At 38.6% G+C, this 14,437-nt stretch overlaps 1 protein-coding gene across 5 annotated transcripts in view; it reads right to left on the reverse strand.

The window, feature by feature from the left end:
* Positions 1 to 353: 353 nt before the first annotated feature.
* The window catches only part of sgk3 (serum/glucocorticoid regulated kinase family member 3), a 101,107-nt gene continuing 87,023 nt past the window's right edge, over positions 354 to 14,437 (reverse strand). For all 5 annotated transcript variants that reach the window (XM_080194136.1, XM_080194134.1, XM_080194135.1 and 2 more), the window contains exons 13-17: positions 12,724 to 12,810; positions 8,602 to 8,697; positions 7,494 to 7,649; positions 2,388 to 2,477; positions 354 to 2,265 (exon numbers count right to left, since the gene is read on the reverse strand). In XM_080194136.1, the coding sequence (XP_080050262.1) occupies positions 2,095 to 2,265; positions 2,388 to 2,477; positions 7,494 to 7,649; positions 8,602 to 8,697; positions 12,724 to 12,810 (600 nt within the window). In that variant the 3' untranslated portion in view covers positions 354 to 2,094. The remainder of the gene's footprint in view (positions 2,266 to 2,387; positions 2,478 to 7,493; positions 7,650 to 8,601; positions 8,698 to 12,723; positions 12,811 to 14,437) is intronic.

Raw genomic sequence — 14,437 nt, forward strand, 5'->3', positions numbered from 1 at the left:
GCAATGCTAACCACTGTGCCACTGTCTGGTCTAGGTGATCTACAATGGTTTTCAGTTCAGAAATTCAATTTGAAAATTCTTTGTTTTCAAACTGTCCATAGTTTTGTGTCTCCTTATTTTTGTAACCTCCTTCAGCCACACAATCTTTAGGGTTTCTGTTTTCCCACCATTTTGGCCTCTTGTGCATTCCCAGTGTTAACCATTGCATGGTAGCCATGTCTTTAGCTGCCAAGGTCCTAAATCACTAGAGTTTTCTCGCTAAACCTCTCCCCATTACTTTCCTCCTTCAGGACTCATCTGAAATCTACCCTGTTAACCAAGCTTTTAATCATCAGGCTGAGTATCTCATGTGATTCAGTGCTAAATTTTGTTTAATGTGCTTTGGAAAGAACCTTGGGACATTTAATTACATAAAAGATACTATATAAATGTAAACTGTTGTTAAGAAACATTTTGACAGCATACTATATCTAAATTGAAACTCATCTTTTCTCTGATAAAAAGATTATAAATAGAATTGAATTTTCCAAGATTCTCCCTTCAGTTTTGGTTTTGGGCTTTGATTTACACAAAATAAATGAAAATCCCTTAGGCAAAACAAGCAAATGAAAAGGTGTTCCAATTACCATAAATTATCTGAATGTCTCATCAAAAAGTTTTCCTGTGCAACCTTCAGATATATTAGAGACTACTGTCTCTTACAAAAGACTTTGAATTACAATTTTAAACTGTGGTCCACATAAAAGAAAATGGATAAAAGGAAATGGATAAACGGAAGATTACATATATTGAACATATTTTAAAATAAAAATTGTTGTTTATATTTCATACTATTATGCATCATTCCACAGTTGACAGGGCAGGCAGGATGCATTATTTGACATTAATGGATATGGGGAGCAGCTGGATGACATTTCCCATGTAAATGTTATTCCTTATCTCAAAAGAAGGACCTGCTGTCACATCTGCTTGATGATTTGTCATAATCTGGCAACAGAAATAATTCACCACGTAAGTGAAAACATCTGTCCTACCAGTCCAAAACAGTGTAGGCATATATCAACATATGGTACCACTGGAGTAAAGGGGCAAAAGTACTTGCTTGGATTTTGAACCAACCTTTTCATTATGGTTATTCTTGAATCTTTGCTTTTTTTTAAGCAGAACACTAAAGCAAGCTAAACAAAAAAGTCATTAAAATTCAAGTTATCAGTTAGAATATATATATGTATTTTTTTCTGAACATGTGCCATCAATTTTTGTCATCAATATATATCCATCTCCAGAACATGGCATGGAGTTAAATACACTTATGCAATTATAAAAGTTCCACCTAATTCAATGAGTTTGTTAATTTGTACATTTCCAGTATGAATCTCAAACAAACAGGCATGATTAATAACTGGTGGCCAGAACATATTAAATAACTCAAACAAATCTTCACATCTCTCACCTGAGTGGCCACAACTCTCCCTCCATTATTCAAGTAATGTCTATATCATATATGCAATTTTATATACAGTGACAATTTAATTGAATCTTCTAGTAAAGAATTGAAGTTATAACCAAAACCAATAGATGATCTTGATATGTTACATCAACATAAGATGGCAGTGAGGTCAAAATATGTAAAATACCATAATCAATTTACCATGTTGTGACATGTGATCTCAACTTTCTTTTTGGACCACAATACATTATTAATTCTTAAAGAAATATCACAGCATATATATCCAAACTTAATTATCCAAAATTGGTAAGCAGTGTTCACAATATTTAAATTTTATATATGGAGTACGTCATCAAAATTTCAGCAGAAAAAAATCTTACATAACAAGTAGGCTCTCCTTAAAAATGCATCACTTTGGAATCTTCAGACTTACAGTGAAGCAATTAAATATTTGGATCATTTGTAAGTTGCACAAGGAATTTACAATTTCTTTATAGTATTTTTAGGGTGTAAGTTTTATTTCAAGCATTCAATAGTTGAACAAATTCAAAAGCCCATATGTAGATACCTTGAAGCTGAGTGGTGCTTTCATTTCCTGCTAAGTAGTCTTCTTTTCCTATAGAAACATTCAGTGAGAGTGTCCTTTATAAGAATGAATCTTCAATTGGCGGGGCGTAAGAAAAGCCAATAAATGCATCATCAGCTTCTAAAACGCTAGCATTAACTATTGAGCGGTCAGGAGATCGACAAATAGATTGAGGAACCTGTTCTTCCGTGAATTCTGGGTCAAAGTTTTGTAAATCTTCAGGTCCAGCCTGAAAACACAAATATTACTGTCACATCCTCACAAAACAACATTGCATACAGTTTGCAGAATCCTGATATTTAGTAGTATTTACGATTTAGTTTTTTGAATTACTGGAAGACAGATACATACCACACTGGGGTTAAATGGTGGAGGAATTTCCTTACGATCTAGATCTTCCCAGTTGATAACATCAAAAAAAGGATGGCTTTTGATTTCAACCTGCAATAATGCAGCCCACAACAAATCAATGTACAGCAGAGATTCTTAAGAACATTTATACACAAAGGCATATTAGTACTAAATACACAGAATAATATAAATTTGGTAACTAGCTCAGCTGGCTGTCTTTAAGATGCAAGTCCACATACTGAAGCTCCCATTTGGCAAAAAACTGGGCCTAAGTGTCTCTAAATTATTTTACACGGGAAGCATAATAGCTGAGTTTAACCATATTCACATCAAATTTATATGTTCAAAGGTTGTTGGTCATTTTTGCTGTTGGATCAGTCATTTTTTCAAGAATGGGTATACAATCTGGATTAAAACACTATACACTATATTATATATATATATACACACTGTACACTATAAAGGGCATGTACATTGTCAGAGGTCCTGGGCTGAAGCCTAATTTCTAAAAATGAGTGGGTGGGGATCATGTCTACAGCTAAATTTTCAAAAAAAATCCAAAATAGAAACCCAATGCACATTGAACCAACAAACCATGCAGATTTGGTCTGGGTAATGAACCAGACCAGGTGTTAGACTTGAAGGTATGTGAGCACTTTGCTGATAGTGACCACAATTCGGTTATTTTTACCTTAGTGATGAAAAGGGATAGGCATATACCAAAGGGCAGAAATTATAGCTGGGGGAAAGGTAATTATGAGGCTATTAGGCAAGATTTAGGATACATAGGGTGGAGTAGGAAATTGCAGGGGCTGGGAACATCTGAAATGTGGAGCTTATTCAAGGAGCAGCTACTGCGAGTCCTTGATAAATATGTACCTGTCAGGCAGGGAGGAAGTGGTCGAGCGAGGGAACCATGGTGTACTCAGGAAGCTGAATCTCTGAAGAGGAAGAAGGAGGCTTATGTAAAGATGAGACGTGAAGGCTCAGTTCGGGCACTTGTGAGTTATAAATTAGCCAGGAAGGAGCTAAAGAGAGTTAAGAAGAGCTAGAAGAGGACATGAGAAGACTTTGGCGGATAGGATCAAGGAAAATCCTAAAGCTTTCTACAGGTATGTCAAGAATAAAAGATTGGTTAGGGCAAGATTAGGGCCAGTCAGAGACAGCAGTGGGAAGTTGTGCATACAGCCTGAAGAGATAGGAGAGGCACTGAATGAGTATTTCTCGTCAGTATTCACGCAGGAAAAAGTCAGCGTAGTCGAGGAGAATACTGCGATACCAGGTAGGAGACTAGACAGGATTGAGGTACATAAGGAGGAGGTGTTGGCAATTCTTGAGAGTGTGAAAATAGATAAGTCCCCTGAGCCAGATGGGATTTACCCTAGGATTCTCTGGGAGGCTAGGAAGGAGATTGCAGAGCCTTTGGCTTTGATCTTCATGTCGTCATTGGCTTCAGGTGTAGTGCCGGAAGACTGGAGGATAGCAAATGTTGTCCCCTTGTTCAAGAAGGGGAGTAGAGACCATCCTGGGAATTATAGACTGGTGAGCCTTACTTTTGTTGTGGGCAAAGTTTTGGAAAGAATTATAAGGAATAGGATTTATAATCATCTAGAGGGAAATAAATTGATTAGGGATAGTCAACACGGTTTTATGAAGGGTAAGTCGTGCCTCACAAACCTTAGAGTTTTTTGAAAAGGTGACCAAAGAGGTGGATAAGGGTAAGGCAGTTGACGCGGTGTACATGGATTTTAGCAAAGCGTTTGATAAGGTTCCCCATGGTAGGCTATTGCAGAAAATGCAGATGTGTGGGATTGAGGGTGATTTAGCAGTTTGGATCAGGAATTGGCTAGCTGATAGAAGACAGAGGGTGGTGGTTGATGGGAAATATTCAACCTGGAGTTCAGTTACAAGTAGTGTACCTCAAGGATCTGTTTTGGGGCTACTGCTGTTTGTCATTTTTATAAATGACCTAGTTGAGGGTGTAGAAGGATGGATTAGTAAATTTGCTGACGACACCAAAGTTGGAGGTGGTGTAGACAGTGAGGATGGATGTTACAGTTTGCAGAGGGACATAGATAAGCTGCAGAGCTGGGCTGAGAGATGGCAGATGGAGTTTAATACGGAAAAGTGTGAGGTGATTCACTTTGCTAAGAGTAACAGGAGTACAGAATATAGGGCTAACGGAAGGACTCTTAGTAGTGTTGACGAGCAGAGAGATCTCAGGGTACATGTGCATAGCTCCCTGAAAGTTGGCACCCAGGTTGATAAGGTTGTTAAGAAGGCGTACGGTGTGTTAGCTTTTATTGGTAGAGGGATTGAATTTCGGAGCTGTGAGGTCATGTTACAACTGTACAAAACTCTGGTGCGGCCACACTTGGAGTATTGCGTACAGGTCTGGTCGCCACATTATAAGAAAGATGTGGAGGCATTGGAAAGGGTGCAGAGGTGGTTTACCAGGATGTTGCCCGGTATGGTGGGAAGGTCTTATGAGGAAAGGCTGAGGGACTTGAGGTTATTTTCATTGGAGAGAAGAAGGTTACGAGGTGACCTGATTGAGGCATACAAGATGATCAAAGGATTGGATAGGGTGGACAGTGAGAGCCTTTTACCTCGGATGGTGATGGCTAACACAAGGGGACATAGCTTTAAATTGAGGGGTGGTAATTATAGGATGGATGTCAGAGGTAGGTTCTTTACTCAGAGGGTAGTAAGGTCGTGGAATGCCCTGCCTGCAGCAGTTGTGGACTCGCCAACTTTAAGGGCATTCAAATGGTCAGTGGATAGGCATATGGATAACATTGGAATAGATTAGGTTAGAGGGTCATTAGATTGTTGCACCAACCAGTGGAACCATCGAGGGCCAAAGGGCCTGTACTGCGCTGTAATGTTCTACTTAATGGAGATGGGATGTGGGACAGGGAACAAAGCCACTCATAGGAAGTGAGTTGGTCATTTAAATATTATGAGGCTACCTGCCTTCATTATAACAGTTATTCTTTTAAATTCAGAACAGGTTTCACAGGCTTTACGAAAGCTGGCAAGTGCAAGGAAGAAAGAAAGGTTGGATCTGTAAGCTATGGTGCAAAGCTCCCATGGATATAACTTCAGTTAGATAGATAATTTCAAGATGTTAGGACTGGTTTCCTTGAAAAAGAGAAGGTTAAGTGGAGATTTGATAGCGATATTCAAAATCATGAGGGTTATGGATACAGTAAATAGGGAAGAATTGTTCCCATTGGCAGAAGGATTAAGAACAAGAGGAACAAATTTAAGGTAATTGGCGAGAGCAGCAGCGATAACATGACAAAAATCTATTCCATGCAGTGACTGATAAGGATCCAGAAAGCACTGGCCTGAATGGGGTAGAAGCAGATTCAATTGAGACATTCAAAAGGGATCTCAGACTATCTGATTATGAAGGACGTGAAGGGCTACAGGGAGAAGGTGAGGAAGTGGCATTAGAGGAGTTGCTCATTCAGAGACCCAGCACAGATATGGGCCAAATGGCCTCCTCCATGCTGTAACCATTCTATGATTCTGAGAAGTATTTAAAGGATAGAGAATCCTTCCAACATCTTGGCTAATATGCCTTTCGGATACTATACTTTAAAAAAAGGGAACTGCTTGCTGTTCGTAGGACCCTATTTGGAACTTAAATCCAACTATAGGGAAAGACTACTTCAGAACCATGGTCCAAGAGTGAAGGTTAATTTTCACATCAGTATATCAACTCTCAATTTCACAACACATTTGTGAATAAATTTAGATTAGGCATTGCAAGAAGGATTTTGAAAATTATCACCAAAAAACCAGGCTATAAACCACTTGCCAGATAATTATTTGATCTTTAAAGTCTACATGTATATTTGTTCATGTCTCCATTATTGTCACAACATCATAATCCCACATGGCAATCTGCACCTGTCACTCCCTAATCTATACTCTGTGCATTCACACACATGTTGTATAACCCTAATTTAGACTACATTACTTTTTCCCCCTTACTCCATCTATTAATTTACTATTCTCCAGATTAGTCTTCAGATTCCCACCTCCCTAACAAGCTAAATTTAAAGCCAAGTTTATCCCACAGCTGTAGCAAATTTCCCTGTGAGGATGTTAGTCCCAGATCTGTTAAGATCTTACCCTGTTTAGCTCATACAGGTCACAATGCCTCAGAAACCATATGCCCTCCTTCCCACAGCAATTCTCCAATGTTCAATTGCTCAGTCCTCCCATTCCTATGCTCATTAACATGTGGCATTGGAATTAATACCGACATCACTGTTTTTTTAGGTTTTTAACTTCCTTCTTAACTCCCTAAAATCTGCTTTCAGGACCTTGTCTTGTCTATGTCATTAGTACAAATGTGGACCATGGCCTCTGGCTTTTCACTCTCCCCAGAATAATGTCCTGCAGCTGCTCCATGACATCTCTGACCCTGACACTTGGGAAAAAACACACCATCCTAGTCACATTTATTGCCACAGAAACACCTATCAGATCCTGTAATTATGGAGTCCTCTATCACGATTGATCTTCTATTTTTTTCCTTCCTTAACGTGCAGCTGAGCCATCGATGGTACCACAGGCTTGATTCCAACTGCACTTCCCCAAGGAGCAATCACCTTCACCTGTATCTAAAATGGAAATCCATTAGCAAGTTAGACTCAAGGGATCCTGCACCACCTGCCTGGATCTCAGACTGCTGGGCAGTCACCCATTCCACTCTGCCTGCATGCTGTTATTCTGCAGTGTGACCACTTCCCTAAATGTATCAACCACATAGCTCTAAGATATCCAACAATGATTCCAGCCACTGCTCAAGTTCAGAAAAACCTGGAGCTCGCGCTTCCTCAGCCATTGACACTTCCTGCAGATGCGTTCGACTAGGAGACCTGGTGAGTCCATGACTCCCCACATACCGCAGACTGCACATTTCTCTCAGCCAAACTGACCTGCCATACCATACGCTTAAAAACTATTTCTTACAAAACTAAATGCTGCTATGATGTACAAGATATTATGAGTTAGGAAGAACCTTGTTTATAATCCTAAATGCTAGAAAATGGTGCATGATTTCAAGGATTTACAAGAACTTCTTACAAAATCTTCCTTTGCTCCTAATCTTTTCTGCCTGTCTTTTTCAAGTAGACCTTCCAGGATTGAACAGGCTTCATTACTTGCCCCAGGTCTCAGATGCAATGGCTTGTGAAGGATATATTCATACATCTCAGCAGTATCACGACTGTAGAAAGGAGGCTGCGAAAAGAAAAATTGTTTTTCTGAACTATTTATTTTCCTTTGAATCAATTTGTTGTTATCCACTCAAAAAAATGTTTTTGCTTTCTCTCAGAAATTCATTTGTTCTCTGGGCTCTGTACAGAATATCCCAGGCATTAAGGGAAGCAGTTAGTATCTTTACCAAATTATGTCACTTTAGACATAGACCCCCATGGCTGATTACCAGAGTGATATGCAAGTTATTTTTTCTGCTGTGGAATATTATAGCTGCTTCCAATACCATATATAGATTGGAGAACATTAACAGCCAATCATACAATATGAAGTAGAATCACAACAACTAGACCAAGTAAGAGTGGCAGCTTCCTTTCCATGAAGTAATCAACAAGTTGTATTTTTAATAAAAATCTGTCTGCTTTATAGTCATCTTTTCTTGTGCTAGTCAATTTTTACAAATGGCCATGACAGGATTTGAGTTCTAAAGTGTGAGTACTATGGACTACACTATTGTATGCAATATACAGTAGTCTGAAAACAATGGACTTCATTCTATTTAATTCATTCATAGAATCCCCTACAGTGCAGAAAGAGATCATTTGGCCCATTGAGTCTGCACCGACCACAATCCCACCCAGGCCCTACCCCCATATCCCTACGTATTTACCCGCTAATTGCTCTAACCTACGCATCTCAGGACACTAAAGGGGCAATTTTAGCATGGCCAGTCAATCTAACCTGCACATCTTTGGACTGTGGGAGGAAACAGGAACACCTGGAGGAAACCCACACAGACACGAGGAGAACGTGCAGACTCCACACAGACAGTGACCCAAGCTGGGAATTGAACCCAGGTCCCTGAAGCTGTGAAGCAACAGTGCTAACCACCTTGCTGCCAATTGTGGAATATTTGATTCAAAATGTATGATACGTGCTCAATAAAATACCCGATTACGCAAGCTAGCTTACATACCAGGCCATACAGCATTTCAAACAGAACAGAGCCAAGACACCACCAGTCAACTGTATTATCATAAGGTTGTTTTTTGAGCACTTCTGGTGCAAGGTACTGAAATATAAGAAATAAACAGTTACCAGAATGCTGTTTCCTCTTATTGAAATGCACCCTCATCATGGATTTGTTTGCATTAATCAATTGTTTTCTCCAGTTCAAGATTTAATGTTTTGAAATGGGCTGAACTCATGCCCATATTCTACTCCATCTTTCAGGTCCATTATAAAGATACACATGAAACTAATTGGTATGGGGAAGGACGAAATATGTTAAATTGGCCAATATTTCCCCACAGTAAGCTAAATATAAAATTTGACAGAAGCATCCTGATTAAATCCTGAGTTAACCATTGGATCCTTCAAATAGTAGATTATGTAGGGAGTGTTTAATTAGATTGCACTGGTTCTTCACTATTTATAGAGGGAATGTCAGACCAAAATATTGTACTCATAGGTCAAAGTTCTTATTAAAAAAATGAAAAAAGACAATGCTAATTTTTGTCCTTACTTAAATGATTCATATAAATTTGAATCTCAAAATTTACTCATTTTAAAAGGCACATTCTCAACTACAATGGAATATACGCATTTATCCACTTTTTATTAAGGAAAATTTCAAGTTCCCAAGTTATTCTTTTAAAATTGCGTTCTGTTGCCACATTGCATCTTCACTTCAGTTATCCATTTTGCTTCAACTGACAGGCTTGATGATTCACCAAATATTTTAAATGGTCAACATCATGCAGTGCACCCATCCCAAAAGAAATGGAGATCCATCCATGAATCTTTGCTCATTCGCACCCAAACAATTGTCACTGTGGTCAATAGATTTAGCCTGACAACACAGCAGGGACAAAAGGCAGCCTAAAAACACAGCAGGGATAAATTGCAAAGTTACATTACAGCACAGAAGTCACTTGGTGTGAGCAAATTTTTCATGAAATTTAGATTAATAAAGTAAGATTAAATAAATTATTTGGTATCTAAACTAAAGCCACTTCGATAATTTATCGATTGCAATAAGTATTTAATGAGTTAATCAAATGTAGGAAGATAAAGTTTAAATAACAACGTTAAATGATTCTGAATTTTTCAGTAAATCATAAGTATATCAATAATAAGACAAGTAAAAACATGCAAGTTATATAGGACAAGGAAAGCAGCTGAAGGCAAGTAGCTGGTGAGCCTTTATTAATTTAAAAATTAGGGTTATTTCTGTTAAGCCCATTAATATTCCAATAAACAGAGCCGTGGTGGGCATTTCGTCCTGTCGAATGGCATATTCTTACCCATGTGGGAATTCCAGGATGCTTCTCAGATTCTGAACAACCACATGAGCAGGAATTGTCAGCAGTTGGAACAGCTGAGCCCTGGTTTCAGAGCTGGAGCCACTGCCATTCTTCTGTGAGATTGAGAATGTAATGGATACCATGGTCCTGGATATGCTCACCCTGCAGTTTAAGAAAATACAGGCATTGAGGAAATGGGTGACTAGGTAGACAAGGACCAGGCATGGAGTGTAAGAGTTACATGAGTGCATTGTGTTCTCTCACCAATACTCAGTTCTGTGCACTGGTGACAGTGATGGTTTCTCTGGGGAGTGCAGCCAGATCAAATCCATGGCACCACAACCGGCTAGGGGGTGGGGGCATGAAGAAGATGGGAAAGCAATAGTAGGAATTCTATACTCAGGGGTAAAAAACAGGCATTTCTGTGATTGCAGACAAATCCAGCATGGCACATTGCTTTCCTGATGTTAGGATCAAGGTTAACATTGAGCAGCTGCTAAGCACTCTGAAAGGAGAGGAGGTGGTGAGGGAAGAACGACTACCTGAGGCATATTTTAGGAAACTAGGAAGGAGACTAGCAAGCACCACCTCAAAAGGTTGTAATCTTCTGATTACTCCCAGTGCCATATGCAAGTCACTATAGCTGCTTGGATGGATATATCGTAAAGGAAGGAGGGCTACTGATTTTTGGGGCAATGGGACTGTTTCTGGGGAAGTGGAAATCATACAAGCTGAACATATTGCGACTCAAGACTGGGACCAATAGCCTTGTAGGGTGGTTTGCTTGTGCTATAAGGGGCTGATGGTTTAAACAAACTTTACAAGATAATGGGAACTACAGCAAAACATTAGAAAGGAAAAACAAGGTGCACAAAGGATTAAGAGACACAGACTACATAAAGACTTAGAAAAAGAAACAGTAAGACATCAGATGGACTAAGAAAGAGAAATGAAATAAGTCCAAATTAAGTTTACAATGCATATATATAAATCCATGGAGCCTGATAAGGTGGTGAGCTTTTTGCATAGGTGTACACATGGGAATATGATTTTGCAATGAGAATGGAGATAAGGTTTGATAGAAGGACTGGTTAGTAACTAATTCTGAATACAAGGAAAATTTACCATTATACTGTATTCAATAGGCTACAAACTAGTAGGAAAGATATAGAGAAGTAAATTTGCTCAGGAATTACAGGGAGGTGCAAAAACCATAAGTAATTTAAGTGGGGAGTTTTAATGATCGTAATATAGACCTGGAAAGTAATAATGTAAAGGGTAAAGAGGAGGAATAACTTATGAATGTGTTCAAGGTAATTTTCTACGTTATGTTTCTAGTCCAACAAGGAAGGAAGCATTTCATGATCTGGCTCTGTGGACTGAGATTGGTGGATCGGTGACGATAGAGGGGATATTTAGAGGGCAGTGACCACAGTATTAAAAAGGTTTAGGTTAATAATGGAAAGAACAAGGGGCAATCCATCTGCACTTGGAAGGATTGGCATTCAGGTCAGAGCAGGCATGACCCATGAAGGAATCCCATCCATGCAATTTCAGCATTCCCCACCCATCTCAAAACCTGCTTGGGTAAGAGGGGAGGTAGTGTAAAATTCAGGCCACAGTAAGATGGTACCGTGCCACTTCACTGTATTTTGTATTTAAAGAGGCAATGTTTTGCTACAAGAGTTGATTATCTGGTAAACATGTAGCAGATACAAAGAATGCAAGCTAATAATTGATTTTAGCTAGGGATGCATTCCTTCGTAGAGTTAATGGACCTTTTATTTAGGCTCTCCTGGGATTTCCAGCTAGGTATACAGAGTTATGTGGTTAATGGGAAGAGCTAAGCTTGCAAGGAAGAAATACTGTTTCAGTTTCATTTTTTAAAATATAAGCAGTCGCTGTCTGAACCGTCAGAAGAAAGCAGTGGCATTCCCTCTCTCTCAGAAGGCCTGGGGAATTTCAAATTGCAACTCACTTGTTCAAAAAGGGGAGTACGGCCAAGTTCAGAAACTGCAAACCAGTCAGTTTAACCAAATTGATGAGAAAGTTTTTCGAAGCTATAATCTGGGACAAAATTAAGTGTCATGTGGAAAATTGTGGACAAAGCAGTAATTTGTTAAAGAAACATCACATTTAAATAATTTGATAGGGTATTCTGATGAGGTACCCGGGAGGGTTACTAAGGGGAAAATGTTGTTGATGTAATGTATTTGGACATTAGAAGGTGAAGAAAAAATTCACGAGTTCCAGGGATGAGGAACATCAGTTACTGGAGAAACTAAGGTTGTTTTACTTAGAGCAGAGAGGAAATTTGATAGAAGTGCTCAAAATCATGAGGGATTTGGATAGGGGAAAGAAGATGAAACTTTTCCTATTGGTGGAAGGATTGAGAAACTGATGTCACTGAATTAAAATGATAGGCAAAAAAAAAGGTGATGAGGAAACCATTTCTAAAAAACTAAGTCATGGTTAGAAACTGAAATGCACTGCCCGAGTTTGTTGGAGGTACATTCTATTATGGCCTTCAAAAGAGAGTTGATTAATTATCTGAAAAGGAAAAAAAATGCAGGGCTACAGGCAAAAGCTGGGAAATGGTTTGAGGTGTATTGCTCTTGCATTGAGCTGGCAGAGACATGATGGGCTGAATTACCTCATCCTGTGCTAAATGTTCTACACGTATATTTAACCTGCATCGCAAAATAAAGACTTTCATGCAAATCACCAAATACAGTAAAACAGATCTAAATTACATGTCAAACAGTATGAAATTTTTTATAAAATGTGAGCACCTCTGGCGTTCCGCAAAAAGTAGATGTGGTGTCAGTGCAAGCAATTCCTTCTTTACAAAGGCCAAAGTCTGTTAAAGCTATGTGCCCCTGCAATGCAAAATAAATAGCATCAGATAATAATAACAACAAAAAACATTTAAACAAAGCAATAGAAAATACTAGATATAAACAGTAAGTCAATCACCATCTGTAGCAGAAGTCAGGGTAACATTTGGGCGTAAAAACTTTCTTGAGTTCTGAGGAAGGCTCTTTCCATTCACTTGCCTCTTTACAGATGCTGAGTAACCCGCTCAGAGTTTGCACCATTTTCTTTTGAGTTTATAGCATTTACAAATTTATTTAAAATGTAAACAATCAAATAATCAAACTATAATTTCAATAACCTGGAAACCACTCCAGCAATTAACACAAGTGACCATTTATTTTCAAAAGTTGACTAGAAGCTTCAAAAATTGCAATGTTAAAATAAACTGGCAAGCACAGACAAATATGTACTTAAATGATGATAGGAAATATTCATAACATTGAGCCACTAATGACCCCTATATTCTTATTGCTTAATTATTGTAAAAGCATTTACGCTTTATGCGAACTATGGACAGATAGGTAATTGGTGCAAAATTCAGTTATGTAATGCAATTTCACATCCAAAATATGCATGGACTTTTCTGAAGTGTGCTATATTAGATGGCATTGTGGGTACGCTGTTGCTAGGGGCAGAAATCACTCCAGAATTTGGGTCTGGCAAACCCGCAATGGTATCAAAGCATCAAGTGCAATACAATGTATCTAGCAAATCTGAATACTATTGCACTTCGTGTGATGGCCACTTTGAAACGTTTGCAATGTTCGATGAGATATTTTACAAATAAAATACATTTTTGAAAAAAAAATTTGATCTGACATATATATGGTGGTTATTGTGAAATAACAGTACTGTCCACACAGTGATGCAAGAGCAGGTGACCCACAGCTGGGGTCATTCTGGTGTTGGACAGTACCTTGTGGACCAGCAAGCATGGAGACAGCTCCTAGCTAGTACCCTTTACCAGTCTATTTGTACACAGTTCTAAGAGTTAATAAAAACTAATGGTAAACCTACGTATGACTGTAAAGATGAAAAATGCTGGATAAACTCAACAGGTCTGGCAGCATATATGGAGAGACAAACAGAATTAATGTTTTGTGTCCATATGGCTATTCTACAGAACTGCTCTGTAAAAGAGTCATTTGGATTCAAAACGTTAACCCTGTTTTTAGTCTCCACAGATGCTGCCAGACCTGCTGAGTTTATCCAGTATTTTGTGCTTTTATTTCAGATTTCCAGCATGTGACTGTGAAGATTTCTTCAGACTTATCAAATATTAACCAATACCATACAACAACTATCACAAGAAGAACAGGCAAAGTCTAGAGCAAAATGGCAACCTTTTGAGATAATTTTGGCATCGGATCAAGCCCAAGATGGGGTGCAATGCCTTTTCTTGTCAGCTTGGATCTTGTATGTCTCTCTTGTGGGGACTATGAATTAGATACAAATTTTGAATGATGGAGAGGTTCAAAAGTCTGAATGGACTATTCCTGCTCTCAATTCATATGTTCGTATGTTAATCTTGTGCCACTGATGTGCTCAATGGATGAACCAGCACTATTTAAATGGATCGATTATATGTTTGGGAGTTAAATTGCTGATTGATTTTTACTGGTTCATGCT

Source organism: Carcharhinus amblyrhynchos, chromosome 8, assembly GCF_965287045.1.
Source record: "Carcharhinus amblyrhynchos chromosome 8, sCarAmb.v2.hapA, whole genome shotgun sequence".
NCBI lineage: Eukaryota > Metazoa > Chordata > Chondrichthyes > Carcharhiniformes > Carcharhinidae > Carcharhinus > Carcharhinus amblyrhynchos.